The 21970-nt window shown below is 38.9% G+C and overlaps 1 protein-coding gene and 2 long non-coding RNA genes across 3 annotated transcripts; 2 read left to right on the forward strand and 1 right to left on the reverse strand.

The window, feature by feature from the left end:
• Positions 1–744: 744 nt before the first annotated feature.
• Positions 745–3133, reverse strand: LOC136245393 (uncharacterized). Its single transcript, XR_010695829.1, has 3 exons — positions 1467–3133; positions 1275–1326; positions 745–1191 (listed from the first exon to the last, which is right to left on the reverse strand). It is a non-coding gene; the product is annotated as an uncharacterized lncRNA (long non-coding RNA).
• A 497-nt stretch (positions 3134–3630) lies between these two features.
• LOC136245394 (uncharacterized) lies at positions 3631–4086 on the forward strand. The gene is made up of 3 exons (XR_010695830.1): positions 3631–3750; positions 3800–3909; positions 3995–4086. It is a non-coding gene; the product is annotated as an uncharacterized lncRNA (long non-coding RNA).
• Positions 4087–19059: 14973 nt separating this feature from the next.
• On the forward strand, positions 19060–20345 carry LOC136245948 (uncharacterized). The gene is made up of 3 exons (XM_066037401.1): positions 19060–19356; positions 19444–19638; positions 19713–20345. Exons 1-3 carry the CDS (start codon positions 19060–19062, stop codon positions 20343–20345), a joined length of 1125 nt encoding a protein of 374 aa, XP_065893473.1.
• The last annotated feature ends 1625 nt before the right edge of the window (positions 20346–21970 follow it).

Genomic DNA, 21970 nt, shown 5'->3' on the forward strand with positions numbered 1-21970 from the left:
TTATATGGTGGACCCAGTGTTAGTGATGGGTGATACCACCAATACAATACAATTTTAGGTGAGTATCGATACTCAAAGGGTCGATACCAATACAGCCTGCAGGTAGATGATCAACTAGTAAAGTTTCACAGTTAATGGGAGCTGGATACCATACATCAATTAAATTTGGCGAAACTAATATTTGGCGATTAGCTAAAAATTTGCAGTTGGCGAAATTTTAATTTGACGAAATGTTTACTGCAACATAAATGTGCACGAAGCTCGATGATACTGTAGCTACATGTTAAAGACGATCGAAGCACGCTGAACTATCCTAATGTTGAAATCAGTATCGATTTATCCGGTGAGTCACTACATGCACTGATTCCTGGCGTATAGCAGCCACACACTGATTGATTAGCTACTCCGGCCCTGTACGTCAGCGCTAGTTAGCTGGCTAGCTACTTGTAGCTTCACACTTGTGCTAGACCGATACGACATGTACCACAAAATTCAACCTTAGCCAACATGGCTTGCAGTGATGCTGAGTGTCACCCGTACAAAAATGTAATATTGGCGAAATTTAAATTTGGTGATTCAGTAACGATTCGCCTATTTCTCCAAATTTAGTTTATCGCCAAATTTAATTGATATATGGTACTATTATCATCATCAAAATCAGGCTATCTCTCATCTTACGGCTAGTAAAAAAAATTTGAGATGCCTATACATTTCAACATTCAGACACTGATTTCAGGAGCATTATCATTCTAGAATAGCTTACAATTTGTATAGTTGTATGCAATTTAGTGGGCAGTCACTAGTCCCTGAACTATAACAATGCACTACCCCCTAGCAACCTTATTATTACTAGTTATATAAACCAAGTCATCTAAAACTTCCTTGTTGTTCGATCTTCAGTATACTACAAACCATGTGTCTCTAAAACTGTGGCTTAGCTTAAAAACATGGAATGTACTTTGGTCAAGTAAAGCTCATATCTGCAGTAACACTATAATATTTTACATTCCCACTGTACACCATGGCATTCATCACACGGTGAATTGTCCAACACGTATGGTTCTCCTCCCTTGGAAAAATGGTTCCAGTTCTTCAGATTTCAATTGGTGTACGCTCATCATGAAATCACATTCTTAAGGTCCTTGAATTTTTCTTTCGGCAAAATACTCTTGATTTAAGCACCAATCGTCGCTATAAGGCAATGCATATAGATAATAAAGTTTTTAATAACTTGGGACATAATCTAGCTACACTTGCTAGTGCAAGCAAGTTACCTCATCAGGATCAGTATGTCCAGACCTGCAGAAGATCTGAAGAAATGTTTTCCTGTAAAATAGATATATAAAAATTACATGTCTTAGAAAACTACATGTCTTGGAAAACAGTCTTATCATACAAGTATTATCAGAAATGCGTAAGTATTCTCTATTCAGAATGTCATAGGTTCCTAGTGGTTGAAATTTTACCTTTGAACTTGCATCCATTAAGTAGTATAGGTACAGTATATCAAATATAAACATGTACCTCTCTGAAGACAACTCAGCAGTCAGCAGCCTACAGAAGTAATATTTAGTAATATAAAATATGCCAACTATAAAACATGTATATATTATAGGTGCTAGTTTACAGGCTTAGGACAAGACCATGTGCACTATGAAGCTAAAAGCACTAGTAAAATTCATTAAACAGTCCTATATCTGTTGAAAGTAAACAATCATACACTACCACTGCTACTGTTGACATGGAAGTCATGATGGCAACATATCTTCACTGCAAGTTGAATTACTCCACAACAGAAGTGTTTTGAATCACACCATTGTAAGCAATAAACTAAGAAATAATCGTCACACTCTTCCTCTGTACAGAGGCTATTCAGCTCATGCGAAATATTTTCAGTACTTGCACAATATCATTACATGTCCACATTACCTTGTCCTACCCCCTGGTACTGCACAATTTTGAAATTGGTTATTATAATCCCTTGGGCTGTAAAAGGTTTAGAGTGGTATGAGAGTTAATTATTATAATGTTATATTAAATTTTATTGATTCCATCACCAGGCTTAATTTATGTACTGTGCATGGGCTTCAACTTGATTTACTGCAGGCAAAAATCCAAACTAACACGCCCTGTGCACACTACAGTATAGCAGATACAAGAGTATGTGTACCCTTTGGAAATGGGACCATTGAAAAGAATGTCTCGAGGTGGTGGCTACCCAACGACTCATGCACATAATAGCTTGAGATACTATAGGGCATTTAATTGTTATACTGTCAGGAGTCCAAAACTTTTGGTACTGTTCTATGGAAATAACTGCCGCTATTCTCCCCGCCTACAGCTGTATGGATTACTTGAATCAATAGTATGAGTACATGATCGTTTACTAATGGGGATATCTCCAACTGCTTTGAAGAAACTGCAAACATGCAATGTTTATACAGCCTGGTTGTACAGAATATATCACATAGGATGGAGACTCAGTGATATTTGTTAAGGTAGGCCAGTGTTTGTGGGTTAATAAACTGAACAGATTGACCAAGCTAAAGTATGATATCCGCTGACACTTGTTATTTCATTAAGCGCCTGGAAAAAGATTTATGTTAATCTCAAGACAGTGACGTGTCTCACCTCGCAAAATCTTTTTTTGTGAATGTTATTCTCTAGCCATAGGGACCTGTGGAGTCGCTTTTTCGCTTCAACCCTTCGATCAGAAGGCTTAACTGAGCTGATGTGGACGAAAATACGCAGCTGAGTGATGTCATGCTTTGTCGCAGCAGGTATGCCGCCTTGCTACAGAGCCAGTTGTACAACCGCCGGGTAGTGCGTAGCCACTAAAACGAGCTAAAAGGTATAGCTAACTACATGTACTAAATAGACACTTTTAATTCAATTTCAGTGTTATTTTGTGTCTGTCTGAAAGTAGTCTGAAAGCAAAAGCATAAGTTTACTGTGTAGCTAAAAATACTCAGCACTCGAATGACTTTTAAAAGCCGCGTAACCGATCGAGCCCTATCAGAGTGCTGTACAAATATAAAAGCTTGACGGGGGTGTACAGTAGCTTGTGACTGGCCGTTCCTGTGTACTCAGTACGGTGCAGCTATCAGTACTGAGTGAGCCTAGCGTCTGGTCACTGTCCGGCGAGACCTGTTTTGTCGTCTTGCGAGTACCCTAGTCACACTCTCGAGTGAAAGTAGTTGTCATAGAGCATCACGATAGCCTTGCAGTGTGGACGCGAGTTACTCGAGCTCCTCTTGCTCTCGTCGTGCGTGTACCCGCGACGTTACCTTTGAGCTGTACTGTACATCAACTACTGTTTTATTGTGTGTGTGTGCTAATTCGTCACATGTGTTACACCCACTAATGAAGTGACCACTGATGAAGTGCCCACTGATGTCAGCTCTGAACTGCCCACTGACCCCATTATTATCAATTCTGAAGTCTCAGCTATAGCTCCTGGGTAAAAATGCAAATAAAATTTTGTGATACAATTGTACGTATATATACACATTATATATATAGTGATGAAGTAACCATTACGAAAGCTGATAAGACAAAAATAGGAAAGGGTCTTTTTTTCTTAAAATGAATTCAAGTGGTAAGGCTGATTTAGATGCTATTTTCTCAACAGAATTATATGAGCAGTATGCACAAGTACTGTTTTCATCATCAAGAATATTTAATGGTGCACCTGTAAAGGCTGATCTACCAGCATCCAGTAATGGCAAAACATGTTTTAGTCAATTGAAGGTGATACCAAATCACACAGTACAATAATGAGCATTATGTTTTACAACAGAGGGGAGACATCTTCTTATGGAAACTTTCAAGACTAGTGCGAGGGTCAACAGCCAAATATCTCAAACCACCACGAAAAAAACCTACAATGCCAGTCGCAACTAGTTCCAGGTTCATCTTAAAGCTTTTTATCACCTTTAAACTTTACACATGTGTTGTCTTTGCTAAGTGTCTACATATACTTGTATTTCTATAGGAGTGAAGAATTTGAAGAAGAAGAGTCTGATCATGAAGAAAGCGATGATGTAATGTCGAGTGAAATTGATGAAGATGTGCCAGTCGCAGCATTGAGTGAATATGAAATAAAACGGAAGAACAGAATTGATGAGAATAAGAGACGGTTTGAAGAGCACTTCGCAAGTTTTAAAAAGAAAACAACTAAAGTAAGGTACATATGTTTAGCAGACTTTCATGAACTACCAACACTTTAAACCATCCATCTTTATTGTTTACAGAGGCTAAAGAGAAGTGTTAAAGTCAACCATGGAGTCGACAGCAAAGTTATAATAAACTACCCACCCCAGTGTTTGACTGAAGCAAGTTTAAAGGCACTTTTTTCAGAATGTGGTACAGTAGTGAAAGACAGAAACACTAAAATCAGTTTGGGATATGGCTTTGTAGAGTATAACAATTCAGATGCAGCTGCCAAGAGCATCCTTAAGTTTAATGGACACAGGATTGGTAGCAAGATGATTAAAGTGAGCTACTCACGCCAGTCAAGACCTGATATCAGAAATGCCAATTTGTACATTGGCCAGCTGCCAAACAGCTATAACCAACATGACTTAGAGAGACTATTCTCACAATATGGCAGCATAATTAGTTGCAACATGTCTGCAAGAAATAAAGGGGTTGGATTTGTACGATTTAACACCAATCAAGAAGCAGAGAGAGCTAGGGTGTCGTTAAATGGGATGACACCATCTGGCCATGATCAGCCACTAGTAGTTGAGTACTCAACATATAAAATACCTCATAAGTAGGCAAGTGCTGGATCAGGTGTTGGACCTTTGGTACAGGTGCTAGTTTTTGTAATTATTGTATTTTTTCTTTATTGTCAATATGCATGCTGCAAAAAGTCTAGAGCTTGCACTACTTTATAAAATTACATGAGCATTTGTTTCCTGTATTCCAGAATGATCAAAGTAATGATCATGAATTAGAAGACTCAGTGCCAGCTACCCTTCCCAAAGACTCGCTTGTAAGTATCATACAACATAACATGCATAGCTAGTTAAATTATATCATAATACAAACTTATGCTTTTTGTCAAGTATTAGGAATATAACAGCTGTTTTAAGGAAGTACCCATGTTTGTTTTACAGAGTAAACACATGCAGTGATTTTTGTTAATTTCTAGGTTGACAACATTGAGAAGTAGCACTTGGAGAAGATAGAAGAATGGTGAGATTTAAATATTAATACCATACCTGTTTCAGTGCCCATACAAAAGTCTCAATAGTAGCAGTGCAATTTATCCCGTATTTCACTGGTAGTGGTGAAAAAGTTGTAATTGCAATTTCATTGGCTAGAATTTATGTTAACAATGTAGTGCCAATTAGTGTTGACGCATGTTTAGTACATAGTGACAAATTGCATACATCAATGCTAATGCACAGCATAAATTTCCAATACAACACTCGTGGTATTTATCCCAAATTTCACTGCTACCCATGCTATTACTAGTACATATATATATATATATAGAGAGAGAGAGAGCATACGTAGATTATGTGCCCTCTTTTGTAATGCATTCAATGTATTGATTGTGTACCTACTGCGTATCAATAAACAACAAATATCAAGGGAGGTAACTCATGTTTAATATGCAGAAATGACATGGATAGTCACAAGCAATCATGTGACCTGGAAGCAACAAGATGCCAGAGTGGAGACTGAACTGTGACATTTTGTAGTTAACTGTAGGCACATGGATGTATATCATAGAACTTTAATGTTCTTTGTTATTAAGTGAAGTCTGTGCTACAACACCTGTTGATAATCTAGATGATCACACTTTATAACAGAAAGTTTGCCAGCGGACTTAGCAGACAATTAGCTAATGTGGCACCACAAGTCAAATTAGTTAGTGACCACAACATTCCATTGAAAGAAATCCATTCCAGTAGTTGGCGTAAGTGAGAGGCTTTATCACAAGTGAACTGTTGTATCAGTCTTTGTATTTACCTATAAAAGTGATGCAGAATGTCTCAGTACAGTTTACCAAAGGTTGATAAATCGCGTGCTCGGTACCAGCCCACGTACGCAAACCAGGGCAAGAAAACCATATAGAAACAATCTCTTGCTCACAAAATAAGCTTCCTTGGCTGTATTAAGCTTTAATACAACAAATCTTGTTTATGCTACAAATCCATTGATAAGCGGGCATTGTATGGCATTGCAAGCTTGTTTATGCTTCTGTTGCCTACACAATTTATACCAAAGTACTATGAAATTAAGCCATCAGTAATCATACCTTTGTTTCTGCTTTCTTACTTTTACCCTTCGATTCTTTCTACAGGCATTAAAATACAGGTACAAAATATTTGAGTTATGTGATCACAAACTTTGGGTTTCATCTGCTTCCTATTAACATCACTGCTTTTTTCTGTCTTACCAATTAAGGCATGTCTTCTTACTCTGGAAATCAGAGATTGATGTATTTGAAACACCTTGGCCTTTTGCAAATTTTTACCTTTGATACACTTGGTGACTCATTTTCCTTATCTAATTCATCTTCCGTATCTACTTCCCTTTTTCTTTGTCTTTTCTTACATGCAGTCTAGTTTCCTAATGGATAAATCTAGCTATGAAGGGACGTTTGCTCAGACATTTTAACACTGTAAATGTGTTACTCGTTGAGAAGTACTATTAGCACTTCCTTGTGAAAGTGCAATCACTATCAACATAACCCATATTGGATTCACAAAATAGCAGCACATGTTGCTGTAAGACCTTCAGTGCTGGTCACTGTAAAGCTTCAACAAAATAAAAGCAAAAGCACAGGCCCCTAGCTACAATATATAATGTGCAATATACTGTTTCCATGCATAAACAATTGAATATTTAGAAATAAAACTTACCAGAATAACAAAAGGTGGCCAAATATTCCTCACCATCACAGCACACAATAATTTCTTCTCCTTCCTTTGGCTTTGTAGGTTTAGTCCATTTGGTCATCCTTGTAGGTACAACTGATGTATTATTCTGTTCTCTTTCATTAAATTCCACTAATGCATGACCTATTATTCCTGAAATGCATATTAGAACTATAACAGCTTGGCATTCACTTGTCGATAATACTCGACAATTTTTAGGAACAACTAGACTAAGAAAGTGTAATTCTCCATACTGCATAATGGGGTGTTATCATTCACTGGACTGGACTGACATATGTTATGGTTGATTCTTAGTGGCCTAATGGCCTTCAGGGAACCTACAGCCTACTGCTAAACAGTGGAAATAAGCAGTGGAATAAGGAAAACCATCCTCAACTTGTTCTGCTACACTTACATACCCTGGCTTACTCTTGTTTAGCAATGCAAATGTGACAGCAATGAGTAACCACTAATGAAATTGCACAGTTGGCAAATGATGTATGCTGTATTTTATATAACCAGACATACAAGCTATGCATTCTGAAGCTAGCACACAATATCATAATATGACCAAATATTTCTTTCTGCCTACAGTACATGTACAAACTTTAGCCCTCTTTCAGGTCCCTAGTAATAGAGTTCATAATAATGTCAACTACTTGCATGTGGTAGTGAACATTCTGAGAATTGCATTGTACACACTAGCTGCTTGTTAGTTGGTTGTTAATTCATTGCAGCATTGCTGCGTACCTTTGTTTTGTATGACGATAGTAAGGGGTGTGCATAAGTGCTATTAGAGCAAGTATAGCTGGTGAGATCCTTAGAAATGGTTATTCCTATGCTCTTTTAGTGATGGACTGCAAGTCCCCTGAGAGACCCAAGCCAACAAGACATTGAATAGTAACACCCTGCACTATGTGCAGAATGATGCTCATCAGTACGGAATCATTAACATGCGGCCACACAACAAAAGGCACTCCCAAGTTGGAAAGAGAGTGTACATCAGTCTTACACAACTTCCTTCAAACACAACATTTAAAAAGCCATATAATATAATGTAACAGTGTACTTGCTTCTTGCATCCATGTTGCATGGATCAAGGTAAGGGTACAGTGGAACCTGTCTTTAAGTCCATCTGTATAAAATGGCCACCTCTATAAAGACCACCATAAAATTCCCCAAATGAGAAGTTAATACACTAATACCATACCTTTTCAGTGCCCATACAAAAGTCTCAATAGTAGCAGTGCAATTTATCCCGTATTTCACTGGTAGCAGTGAAAAAGTTGTAATTGCAATTTCATTGGCTAGAATTTATGTTAACAATGTAGTGCCAATTAGTGTTGATGCATGTTTAGTACATAGTGACAAATTGCGTACATCAACGCTAATGCACAGCATGCCTATATGCAGCGAGTATGGTATTAATTGGGAATAGCATGGGTATAGCAGTGAAATTTGGGATAAATACCACGAGTGTTGTATTGGAAATGGGGATAAATTTACGAGGCGAAGCCGAGTGAAATTTACCATTTCCAATACAACACTCGTGGTATTTATCCCAAATTTACCATTTCCAATACAACACTTGTGGTATTTATCCCAAATTTCACTGTTACCCATGTTATTACTAGTGCTAATCCACCTCTAAAGCCAATTTTAGATCTAAAATGTGACTGGATCTACAAAAACCGGGCTTATGGCCTATTTAAAAGTATTGAGATACGCCGGTTTTAATTATTCAGAGTGTTCTAGCTCACCAATGACTGAAGCTACGTGAACCAAATTTTCACACGTTATACTAATTCCTTACCTTTGAAAGTATCCAGTAAACAAGCAGCCAAGAACTAAGTTTCCCGCCATTTTAGATAGTTTTTTTACCAAGCTTGACCCTGCCATGGTAGTATCAGGCGAGCCGGAGGTGGGCAAGAGAATGTTGAAATAAAATGTCTGAGGGTGGCAAATGGGTGAAATAGGCCTAGTTGTGGGCCATGCAGGGCTAAAAACTGGTTAGAATGGGAGCCAAGGACCACTACAGCTCTTCAACCAACCCCACTGGGCCATACAGCCACACACAGCCATCTACATTCTGGCCAGAGCTCCATTATGGACCCAGACAATTGCCAGTGGCCTTGGAAAAGGTAGCCAGCAGAAGCAGACTACCCAACCCTGACTGACTGTGGCAGTGGAATTTGATAGTGTATTTATGTAGCTTTTTGTTTATGGCAAAAAGTTGAACTTCCTGTCATCAGCCATAAGACCGGTTTTAGCAGAGCCAGTCACAAATTGTAGTTCAGTGTCCCTATGGGTTAGGTTAGGTAATCCTAAGGCTGCAGCACATGTTGCTGTCAGACCTTCAGTGCTGGTCAGCTTAAAGGTGACCACTATAGACAATTCTACTGTATAAATTTGAGCACTGTACTCCATAGTCACTGTAAAGCATTAATACAATAATACAATAATGACATGTCAGGACTTGGTCAACAACCCACTCTGAGTCTGTGTGAGTGACATCTGTAACCATGTCTGGTTAACACCTGCAATTAAAACAGGCTGGGCGGAGTTTCAGTACACATACTGTAGTGCACATAAGTTCCAAACAATGCGCATCTCTATAGAGGTGTGAAATGTTACACTGTACTGTATGTATGCTTTATTTGGATCAACTAGATAGAGTTCTTATTAGAGCTACACAGCATAGGTATTACTTCTAAGACAACCATACCATTTCACATATCCCATACAGTAAAACTAAAAGGTGGGCTTTCTAAATTAATTTCTATATGTGACTGGATTTTCAGAAACCATTCCAAATCGTACATTGAAAGATACGAGATAAACAGTTTTAAAGATTTAAGACCATTGTAACCAGCCAAGGATTGTGAGCACACATAGGAAACTTACACCAGAGATGCGTAATTTTATTGCACTACAAGCAATTCTTGTTGATTGTAGAGTTTCCTGCCAAATAAGATAGAAAATCTGAGCAGTTGGGTGAGCGAGGTAGTATCACGAGTGCTCACAAAGGGGTGGGAGGTAGGGTGGAACGGTGGGCAAGGGATAGGGTTCAAAATGAAGGTAGAGCACGAGTGAAGTCCATAAAACAGCCTCAGGGGCTGTGCTGGCTCCTTGGTGGCTGATATACACAATCAACACAGAAACATTGGGACCACTATTACAAGCAGTACCATGGCCTATTGCCAACCCAGGTCCTTACCAATGTCACAAGTCGGATTCTAGCAGTTCATAGCACCCTGAAAACACCACTACGCTAACACACTGGAACAAGTAAACTCGGCTATTGTTTCATGTAGCACGAACGACTGAATTAAAAGATACTTGTTCTACAAGGTACAAGTGCTTTTATTTGTGTAGCTACTGGCTTCACAGTATTAGCTACTTTGCGGGTAGCTGGCCTGGGACCATCACGTAGTTATCAGGCAAACGCAAACAGAGTAAAGATGGGCAACGCAATGTGGTTTAATTAGCACTATTGCTTTACTATGTCTGCGGGCTCAAAACCGCTACCAGAAAGAATTATAGCATTGAACAACTTGAACATACGTAGCTAGCTACATACTCAGACGAGCGAGCGATACAGCACTCTACTGTAAGCCTCAATCGAGCGCAACTACTCGAGCTCACAAGCAAATGTGACGTTGACTTAAATCGGTACCGTAAGTGGTAAATGCAGCTTATGCACAACAAGTAAAGGCTAAACAAAGCCTGTAGTAAACTACCACACAGGTAAGCTTTGGCTCGAAGGTGGTTTCTTTTCTGAGTTGTAAACCGAGTGCAGCGACTCTCCACAGACTTCGAGACCGGCTTTCCTAGTGGACTGTACAGGTTTTCTACAATAAAAAAAACAGTAGTAGGCCTGTAGGCTCCCAAGAGATACATATTATATCTTTGTATGTTAATCTAACCTTAAGTATAATTATAGCTCAGTGTTGTACTATTTATACATTGGTGATTAAGTCCAGGTGTGCCTGGTTTTTAGAAGTAGCACAGCATCAACTTGCTACGAAATACATGTTTTTAAACATGTGTATGTACAGTAAGAGCCACTACAGTGGTGTTTGTATATACAATCATAATGGCCGAGGATTAATTAATTACATACTTTTTACTACTGAAAATTAGTGTAATTGGCTGGAAATTCTGGTCCCAATCACCTTCATGGTATGCATTAAATTATACTATTAACACAATTGTTATGATAATCAATTAATCACTGCTATTCCCTAATAAGATTCTAATCGCTTGACTGACTGAAATTAAAGATATGAGGATACAACAGTTAAGAATTGAGAGCCGTAAATTTACTGATCAGATGGGACAGATCAGGTACAGCGTTAGAGTAACTTTCCTTACCTCACTATGACTCATCGGGTGATGTCCAAGGCTCTGCAATGCTCTGTAGGTGCTGTATCTGCTAAGAAGAAGTCAATATTAAATTCGGTGTGCAACAATTTGGATTTTTATGATTATGGTGGTATATGCACATGTAGGTAGGAGAAATGTTGAAACAATTAATGTTGCCAGACAGTGACAGTTTTTTCTCGCTGACTAAATAACTAGCTACACCTGCTATTGTCCTGTTACAGGCCATCAAGTGTTGTTTGAGTCGTGATGAAGTGAATAGAGAGGTGTGTGGTTGTAGTACTATTGAATATGTATGTTGTAGCACCAGCTTGTATGTAAATTGCACCTACGTATGTATGGTATATTGCTAATATACCATATGGTATATTGCTAATATATGCATCATCTCAGAAGAGGTTGGTCACACGTCATAGTTCAATAATATACGACAATCATCTTTCAAGGTGTTAATTAGTTTAGCAGCCACAACAACAATACATTATGAGATGCTAGTATGCACTGGAATGTGAAACATGGATTCGTAATAGAGAAAATAAAGTCGATTGACATGCGCATTAATACATTTGATAAGCCTTGTTACTTTTTATTCTAGTGTTGTGCAATAATATCTATAGTGTAATAATCGTATCGCAGAATCCATTATCATGATATGATAGTCTGCGATTATGGTGAGCAGGAACTTTGACTTGCAACGGGAACAAATCACATAGCCATTTCAGTAAACCAGGCAATGCTGAATGTGGGCTCAAGCCTGGTTAAATTTTTTTTTACAAACACGCGTGATATTGTATCATACAGTATGGTGTTGAAAAGAATGCCTGCACTTGATCAAGACCCAGGGCTTATTTGAACCCAAGGATATGTTAATAGCTAACTACATTTTCAGTGTGGTAATCTGTAGGCTCGTTGGCTGTTTAATGACATGACCAAGAACAAGATTTTAAAACTGGATATTATATCTGAGGCATGTAGTGTATGTACAGTGCATGAGTAATAGAGTGTGTGCATGATAGTGGTGGAGACTGGGCAGGGTCAGGGTGCCCTAGAGTTGGACTTGCTAACCCTCAATAGGGTAACACTATGCATATACTTCATTACTTGCATTGGGTTACAAGCTTGGAAGCTCAGGCCCCCACTATTGCTTGTGGTCCGCCTCTCATCACAGATTCAATGTTTCAATGCTTGCAATAATGTTAGTGTCCCTTGTCCAGGTGGGCGTGATGTGTCTCATAGGGGTGGAGGCCAGAAAAAGGAGTCTAATCACCTGTTGCAGTCAAATCACCTGACATTGTTTTGTGCTAACTTTCACTGCAGTAACAAGTAATAATTACTTTTAAAAGAAACCTTCCCAACACTGACCCTTGGCTTAGGGACATGAATACCATGGCTTCAGAAATGGCCATACACAAAAATAAAAGTTCAGTTTTCCTGGTTTGTATAGTGGCACTTGTGATGAGCTGTTAAGTGGTAACCCCAATATTGGCTACTGCTTCAAAACGGTGAGACCATCTTGTAAATCGATCTATTAACTTTCCCAGTAGTTTCAATGTAAAAGCGTGCTTGAAACATACCAAGCTGTACTGTACCCAGCTAAAGCCACTAGTGTAAATGCATTATTACTGAGTGGATGAGTTGCTAGCAAGGTGAGAGAGCAAGTGAGACATGGCATGGGGCGTGTAAGTGTGTGAATAACACTCGGTTTGTATCCGATTGATACAGAGGGTGGAGTGTTTACAAACTGAATAGGTGTGTTATCACTTATAAAGCATGTTGTATCTGCAGGGAAAGCTCTAAAACACGGAATACAGATTAATGCACCTATCAATAGTTTGCCCCGCTACTATGAACACAGGAAAAAGAGGATAAATATATATTTGAACATTTTATTAGAGTCATCAACTTCCCTATCCGCAGCTATATAGGTAGCCTCTGTTAATTACAACTTTTTACCAAACTAGTCTATATAATTATAAAATACATTAAATTTTAATATGTGCTCATGTGAGTATGTATCCCTGCAGCCTCAAAATCCTCTTCTCAATTGGGATTTCAGGATAACACATACACGTGTGGCCACACCCACAATCTATCAAAAGGCCACTGAAAAAAGACATAACAATGATGACAAAGATGAAGACCACAAACATGACGACCACAAAGATGAAGACCACAAAGATGATGTCCACAAACATGAAGACCACAAAGATGAAGTCCACAAAGATGAAGGCTTACATCACTGGTCTGTCTCTGAATCACTCCACCTTTAACATCTAAAACACTCATGCCAATCATTGTATTGCTTCACTTGGTAATAATCACTTTTACAAGATGTGGACCCTGCTAGGTAGTACATACTTGTAGCAGCTTATAGCCACAACCATTGACCTACTGTGTGCTTGCTTTTAACCATGGGTTGAGCAATTTATTCAGTGATCATAGCCAACAAACAACTAAATTCTATCCAGCGTTGAGGTGTTCGTTTTGTTATGTCTGATTACTGCCGCACAAGTAGCATATCAAACATGCTGTCGTTGTTACAGTGGTCTAACATTGAGACACAACATAAAAAAGCTCCTCTATTAATGTTTTATAAAAATATTCATGGACTTGTTAACATTCAATTACCTGACTACATCCAGCACCCTTCAAGACCTGTAAGGGGAAACCATCTAAGGTACACACAGCAACAAAAGGATTTAAACGTACAACAAAAGGATTTAAACGTACAACAAAAGGATTTGTACTAGTAATAGCATGGGTAGCAGTGAAATTTGGGATAAATACCATGAGTGTTGTATTGGAAATGGATATAAATTTCACGAGGCGAAGCCGAGTGAAATTTACCATTTCCAATACAACAAGAGTGGTATTTATCCCAAATTTCACTGCTACCCATGCTATTCCCAGTTAATACCATACTCGCTGCATATAGGCATGCTGTGCATTAGCGTTGCTATATGTACGCAATTTGTCACTATGTACTAAACAGCGTCAACACTAATTGGCGCTACATTGTTAACATAAATTCTAGCCAATGAAATTGCAATTACAACTTTTTCACTGCTACCAGTGAAATACGGAATAAATTTCACTGCTACTATTGAGACTTTTGTATGGGCAGTGAAACAGGTATGGTATTAAAACGTAGGATTAAATGTACAACAAAAGGATTTAAACGTACAACAAAAGGAGAACATAAAATGTTTATTATCCAATTAGGTTACTTTCATTTGTAACGTTTCTTGTTTTTTTTACGAGATAACTTTTCTGCAATTTCAGTCTCTTCCTCGGCATAGGTTGCCAACTGTTCTCTTTTTCTGGATGACTTTTTTGGAGGCTTTGTCATGTTGCTGAAAGAAATTTCTTTTGTCAATTCTTTCCACCCACTTCTATACTGCCCTTTTACTTCTTTGTCAAGAGCAACAAAAGTATCTATGCCAAAAGTATTATCTGCATCTAGCAGGAGAGTAAGCACTAAACACCCCTGGATGCCAATATCTCCAACGTATATAAAATAGTTTTTTGTCCTCAACAAAAGATAGCCTGGTACGTAATAGACAAAAAAAGTAAACTCTTTTCTGTTAGCTATATAAAACAACAGTTCAAATTAAATCATTGTCATCAACCCTACCTAGCAACAGGATGCAAATGTCGTGCTTACTGTATGAGGCTAACGTTAGAAGCTCCAAAACAGCTTGTCTTGCTGCAAAAAAAAAAAAGGTAAGATTTTCACTTCAGCATGTAAGAGTGGCATATTAGACAGTCACACTGTTAAAACTTACAGTTGACTTGTATATACAGTGTCTATAAAAACTAACAGGCTGTAGTAATCAGAAGCCTTCCTGATGAGTTGTTATTGTAATTAAACTTGTTATTGTACTTATTATTAATTATCACATGTCTTAGCAAATTTTCTTATGGCAGTGTTTATTGTATCGTAATTGCATGGTAAACACATATTTATATATGGACTTGTTTTGCTGCTTGTACCTTGTACACATGTTATGTAGGGTTTCCTTTTTGTAGTATAAATATAGCATCTTGTACCATGTATTTATTCGTTGTGTAGTTTGGAGTAAGAGACTTGGCTATTATCCTTATTTGCGTGCTAGCTGTCATGAAGTAGAACACTGAATACTTACATATACATACACATCACATGCTTAGGCTATTTTTAGAACATATTGTTGTAGTTCACGTGAGTTTGAGTAGTGTGCGTTATATTGTTGTATCCGGCGTGATTGTATCGCTCCGCTGTTTGGCAATCCTGGCTTGAAGTAGATGGCTCTCATCACAGCCCCTTCTTCCATCCCTACATTTTCTGGTGCTGTGACCAGGATATTCACTTGTCTCCCGATTTTTTTTTCTAACCAATCACGTAGAAGTCATGGTACCGTGGCATTCCTCTTAACGGTACCACAAATGGTAAGCGATATCCTGTGTTAGAATTGCTGTTTGTTTGTTATTACCTGTAGGCTATGGAAGAATTCCAGAAACTCGCCAACTCACGCAAGGGCTTCCGGATACATCTCAAGAAACTCCTTTCGAAGGCTGCCGACCTGACTGAACGTCAACGTAGCAAACTATCAGAGTCTGATTTGCCATCCATTACTGAATTACGTGATCAACTTCAGAGAAAAGATGAACTTATCTCTGCCTTGGATGCTGAAATATTGAAACATATCAAGGACGAAGAAGGGAGGTTTGCGAGGCAGAAGACATTAAGGAATCTATATTAACCAGCATTGCTCACGTCACACATATCATTGACACACTATCTGCTACTGTTAGTGAGCCCAATCCAATAAGTACTCAATCTGACACCAGTACTACACAGACGTCAGTCAAGCTTTCCACTGCAGACCCCACGAGTGTTGAGCATACTCCTCCTACAAGTGTTGAGCAACCCCCTCCAAGTGATGTAACCACTCCAATTACCCAAGTTGCATCACCTACAGTAGTCTCAGCAAGTCATGATACAGCATGACTTCCCAAGCTCAGCATTCCTACATTTGCAGGAGACATACTAGAATGGCATTCCTTTTGGGATTACTTTGATGCTGCAGTGCACCGTAATCCTTCAATTACTGGTGTCCAGAACTGAATTACGTACGAGCACAGTTGCGAGGAACAGCACTTAGAGTCATTGCTGGACTCCCCCTAACTAATGATAATTACAACCATTCAGTAGCACTGCTCAAAGAAAGGTATGGTGAAACTCACAAGCTTACTGATGCACACATGCAGGCACTAGTGGAGTTAAACAGTCTAAGCAACAACTTTGTTATCACTCCAGCTGTTTTATGATTCTGTCCAGAAGTCTAGAGTCCCTGGGAACCCCACAGGATATGTATGGATCCATGCTTGTTCCCATCATTTTAAGGAAACTACCGGCTGAAGTACGTACGAACCTTGCCAGATCACATGGAACGGAGAAATGGACATTGACTGAACTACAGAGTTCCATTTTACATGAATTGCAGATCCTTGAGATGGGAGCAGACTACTCCAGCACTGGCATTCTTCACACCCCAACTGATGCATTCTAACCAATGTAGACTGATGACAGTCACACAAGCAGCACAGCTCTCTGCCCAGCAAGAAGTTTTGCACATTTTGCAAATCACCTAACCACTTGACATCAAGGTGTGATGTAGTAACAGATACACAGAAACGGATTGAGGTGGTTAGGAAAGAGAATCTTTGTTTCAATTGCCTAGGCCATCACAAGGTGTCAATCCAAATATCAGTGCAAGTCATGTAAATGAAAACACCATACCACCCTTTGTGATACCAAGACCACACTTAAACAAGAATCACCAACAGACAAACCTCCAGAATCAGCCAACACTACTGGGACAGATGGTGTTGGGAGTAACGCGTTACCTAATATTATTACTTTTGTGGTAACAAAGTAATATAACGAAATTAATATAATGCAAGCTACTTTACTTACAAACGTAATGCGTTACCTAAGTAATATAGTTACTGTAACAAGTCTAATATTACTTAATATTATTACAACAAGTAGCGAAGTTACTAATCTCGTTAGTTATCCCCTGAGTAATGCCTAGCCACAACGAAGTAACGAGGCCTACTGAATGAAGCTTATTCACCAGCTTCTTACTTATAACCAAAATTTGCATATTGTCCAACAACTAGGGCTGGAATGAAGGTCAATTTTTACTATCCGAAGGTTTGGAACTATTATTGAACGAAGGTTCGAAGCTTTGAACATTTCAAAGGTACAGAATAAGACTTAGAACATAAACTTAATGTAATTATTATTGTGACTTATTTTCTACAGGGACTCACTGTAAAGACAAAGATTTATGAAACTTTACACTAACAGCTTATGGATTGCACATCAGTTTGTACTGAGTTGTAGTTTACATGTACTATATAGATATAAATGTAATGTAAACAAATGACAGTTATGACACATGGTACTTTTACTACTTTACAACAAATTACTCAAGTTCTTGATACTTTAAGATAATTTACTTAAGTTCTTGTTTAAGAACACTAACGCATCGACATGCTTTGGCTTCAAGCAACTTCTCAGTTTTGTAACAGTTAAACCTGCTTTGGAGAAAATCCTTTCTGAGGATGTTGATTTAGCGGGCATACGCAACAAACGCTGAGAAACAGAAGATAAACTTTTGTAACGACTGGAATTTTCTTTCCACCAAATAAGTGGGTTTTCCTTTCGAGATATTGGCAATTCAGCAAAGTATTTTTCAAGTTCACTATCAAATGTACAAGGTTCCATTGTAAGATTCTCAGGGCCAAGTAGCTTGTCCAAAGCAGTCAATTTTTGTTTTCTGGTGTGGCAGGAGAAAAAGAACCAACACTGTCCTCACTTGTGTACATCTCCATCAATTCTTTGAGAGATTGCTTAAGTTTCCTAGCTTCACTTTCCTCTTTGCATTTTGACAAAGTAATGTATTTAAACCGAGGATCAAGTAGTGATCCCATCAACATAGGATGTGCTGAATGCAGCGATGTCAACTCAAATCTCTCTATTAATTGTGTTGCCACAGTTTCCTTGAATTCTCTAATCACTTTAGAGTCAGATGATGACTCCTCTCTGGGAAATTCGAGGTGATCAAGTAAGCCATATACAATGGCAAATACTGAAGAAATAGAAACATTTTCTTCATAACTAAAAAAAGTAGTGGCGACACTGAATTGCTCAAGAACAGGCACAAGATCCTCAACAAGCTTCCATTATTCAGTCTTGAGATCCAAGTAACGGTCACTTCTTTTTGTTACTGATTCGTCAGATAGCACTGCAATTACAGGCCAACGGAGCTTTAACAGACGTTTAAGCATTTCGTATGTGGAATTCCATCTAGTGGCACAGCTATTGACTAGCTCCTGTGCATCAATTTTCATTTGATCCTGCTTTTCTTTCAGGGCTACTGTTGCTACCTCACTGTGGCTGAAATGACTAACAATCTTCTTAGCAGCTGCTATTAGTCTGTCAATAGCACTGATGTTTAATCCAGCCAAAACACACAATTGTAGCCTATGGGCTACACCTGGAACACTCTGCCAATTGTATTCATCTATCAAGATATGCACAGCAGCTTCCATATTGGCTGCCTGGTCATGACTGACTGTCAAAACATAACGAAGAATTCCCCACCTCTCAGTTATCTCTTTCAGTTTCTCGGCAATGTTCACTCCAGTGTGTCTCTCAGGAAATGAAACTGTTTCTAGCACGAAATTCTGCATTTTCCAACTTGCATCAATGTAATGAACAGTCACTGTCATGTATCCCTTAACTGCCTTAGTAGTACATCACACACACAAGATACATCTCCACACAGGAGTCAATGCCACTGTCACATCACTTAGACAAAAGTTTTGGATTCCATCAGCCAGGCAAATTGTAAGATCTTTGCTACGGAAATGTGTTACTTGTCGTCAAGTCAGTGGAAAGTCATACTCCAGACCAGAACCTCCTCCTCTTCCCAGTGTGCATACTAAACAGAGCAGACCATTTGAAGTCACCGGAGTTGACTTCACTGGAGCTCTCCACATTAAGACCATGGATGGCAGTAGCAAGGTATATGTGTGTCTATTTACATGTGGTGTAAGCAGAGCAGTGCACCTAGAAATTGTTACTGACTTATCTGTTGAGACATTCTTACAGGCACTTCGAAGGTTTGCTGCCCGCAGGTCCTTACCACATATTATGCTCTCAGATAATGCTTCTACCTATGAAGCTGCAGCAGATGAGTTAGGGCGTCTCATTAACTCTGACAGGATGGGGGAGTCATTATGTGCACTTGGAATCCAGTGGCAATTCATACCCAAGAGAGCCCCATGGTATGGGGGTTCTGGGAACGTCTGATAGGCCTTACGAAAACCACCTTGAGGAAAGTGTTGGGGAAAGCCCTTGTAACCCTACCCGTGTTATAGACAGTGATCGTGGAAGTCAAAGCCGTACTCAATGACAGGCCACTGACTTACGTATCTGCAGACTTAAGAGACCCAGAACCCCTCACGCCATCTCACCTTCTTTGTGGTCGACGTGTCACCTCCTTACCACACACAATCATGGATGATGAGATAAGTGATCCTACATATGGAGTACCTTCAGTCAGGGAAACAGCGAAGAGACAAAGCCAATTGATTCAGCATTTCCAATCCAGGTGGAGTAAAGAGTATTTAACATCCCTCCGTGAGTACCACAAGACATCTAGGAAAACCAAACATGAAATTCAAGTTGGAGATGTGGTTATTATACATGATGACACTCCGAGGACCACCTGGAAACTAGCTGTTGTGGAGAAGCTGATCACTGGATTAGATGGGATCACCAGAGCTGCTGAGATAAGAACCACAAATGGAACGACCAACTGTCCTATAACCAGATTGTTCCCACTGGAGGTCAAGGAGGATGAATCTTCAAAAGAAGTTCAGCAAGTTCAACCACCAGAAGCTGATGTCAACACAGAGAATACGATGTTGCGAGATAGACCTACCAGGGAAGCTACTGTTGCAGCACGCAAGAGATTGAAGCAGTGGGCAAACAGAATTATTTTCTGTTAATTACCACTATGCAAACACTGGATGCTGTGGTTGACACTAAATTCTTTGTTTTACAGAAACCACAGGAAGTATTTTAGTCTGAAAGTCAGAAATTGGGGGAATAATTTATCCGTTGCTGTATATTGGGGCTCTTTCATTAAAACTAATCAAGAGTCTAGTGATAGTGTTGCCAGGTGTGTTGTGCATCGAATAGTTCCCACGTCCACCCACATGTGTTGTTTTAGAATGTCTCAAAATTTGTCTAACAACCATTCAGTGATTGATAGTAAGTGGTCTAAAAGTGTTAGCCAACTTATAGGTAGCCACTCTATTAGCGATTTACTGAACCATGACAATACTTTGGCCCTCATGTAAAATTACATCTAATCCAAAACAGCCAAGCTGTAAAAAAAGTGTGCGGCCCTCAGAAAGGCTATGGTGAAAAAAGATGTGAAATCCAAGGTGGCGGCCAAGAAATGGCTGTGATGGTAGGTTAGTGGTAAAAATTTTAATAATGACAATTCAGGTGAATTTTTGTGCCGCTGCACAAAAATTCACCTGAATTGTCATTATTAAAATTTTTACCACTAACCTACCATCACAGCCATTTCTTGGCCGCCACCTTGGATTTCACATCTTTTTTCACCATAGCCTTTCTGAGGGCCGCACACTTTTTTTACAGCTTGGCTGTTTTGGATTAGATTTCATTTCTTTTTGTATTTGTATATCCCAAAGCCGGCCTATGGCCAGCTTTGGGACTTTTTTAACCTATGTTTTTTTCTTTACTACAGGAAGAAGAAAAGATGAAGTAGATGTACTTTAAATATTTTATCAGTAAATGTACAAATTATATATACTGTATAATACATATGTGACCGGATTTGCGAAAAGGGGTCCAATTTGCCAACTTTGACAATTGATAACTTCAGATTGGAAAGAGCTATTGCCTTGATATTTGGGCAGTGGTGAGCACCACTATAGCTGAATACATGGTGAAATGTTCAGGTTAATATGTTACTTGAACACTGAGTTATGGTCTCCAACATTAACGGAATTGGATGTGTGTGGAAGACCCCTTTTCGCAAATCCGGTCACATATATTGATTACAGAAATCTCCATGGTGGTTTCTTTGTAACTGAGCACTCTACAAGGTGACTTCTTCTAATTTCTCTCTCTACAGGGTGAATTGTTTGTAGCTGAACGATCTACAAGGTAACTTCTTCTAGCTGATCTCTCTACAGGGTGATGTGTTTGTAGCTGAATTTTGTATAGGTGATTTGTTTGCAGCTGAGCTCTTTACAGAATGGTTTCTTTGTAGCTGAACTCTCTAAAAGATAACTTCTTCTAACTGATCTTTCTACAGGGCAATTTGTTTCTGGCAGAATTTTCTACAGGGTGATTTCTTTGCAGCTGAACTCTCTACATGGTGGTTTCTTTGTAGCTGAACTCTCTACAAGGTAATTTCTTCTAGCTGATCTCTCTACAGGGAGGTTTGTTTGTAGCTGAACTATCTACAAGGTAACTTCTTATAGCTGATCTCTACAGGGTGATTTGTTCGTAGTTGAATTCTGTACAGGTGATTTGTTTGCAGCTGAGCTCTTTACAAAATGGTTTCTTTGTAGCTGAACTTTCTCCAAGGTAACTT

The sequence above is a fragment of the Dysidea avara genome, chromosome 15 (assembly GCF_963678975.1).
Source record: "Dysidea avara chromosome 15, odDysAvar1.4, whole genome shotgun sequence".
Lineage (NCBI taxonomy): Eukaryota > Metazoa > Porifera > Demospongiae > Dictyoceratida > Dysideidae > Dysidea > Dysidea avara.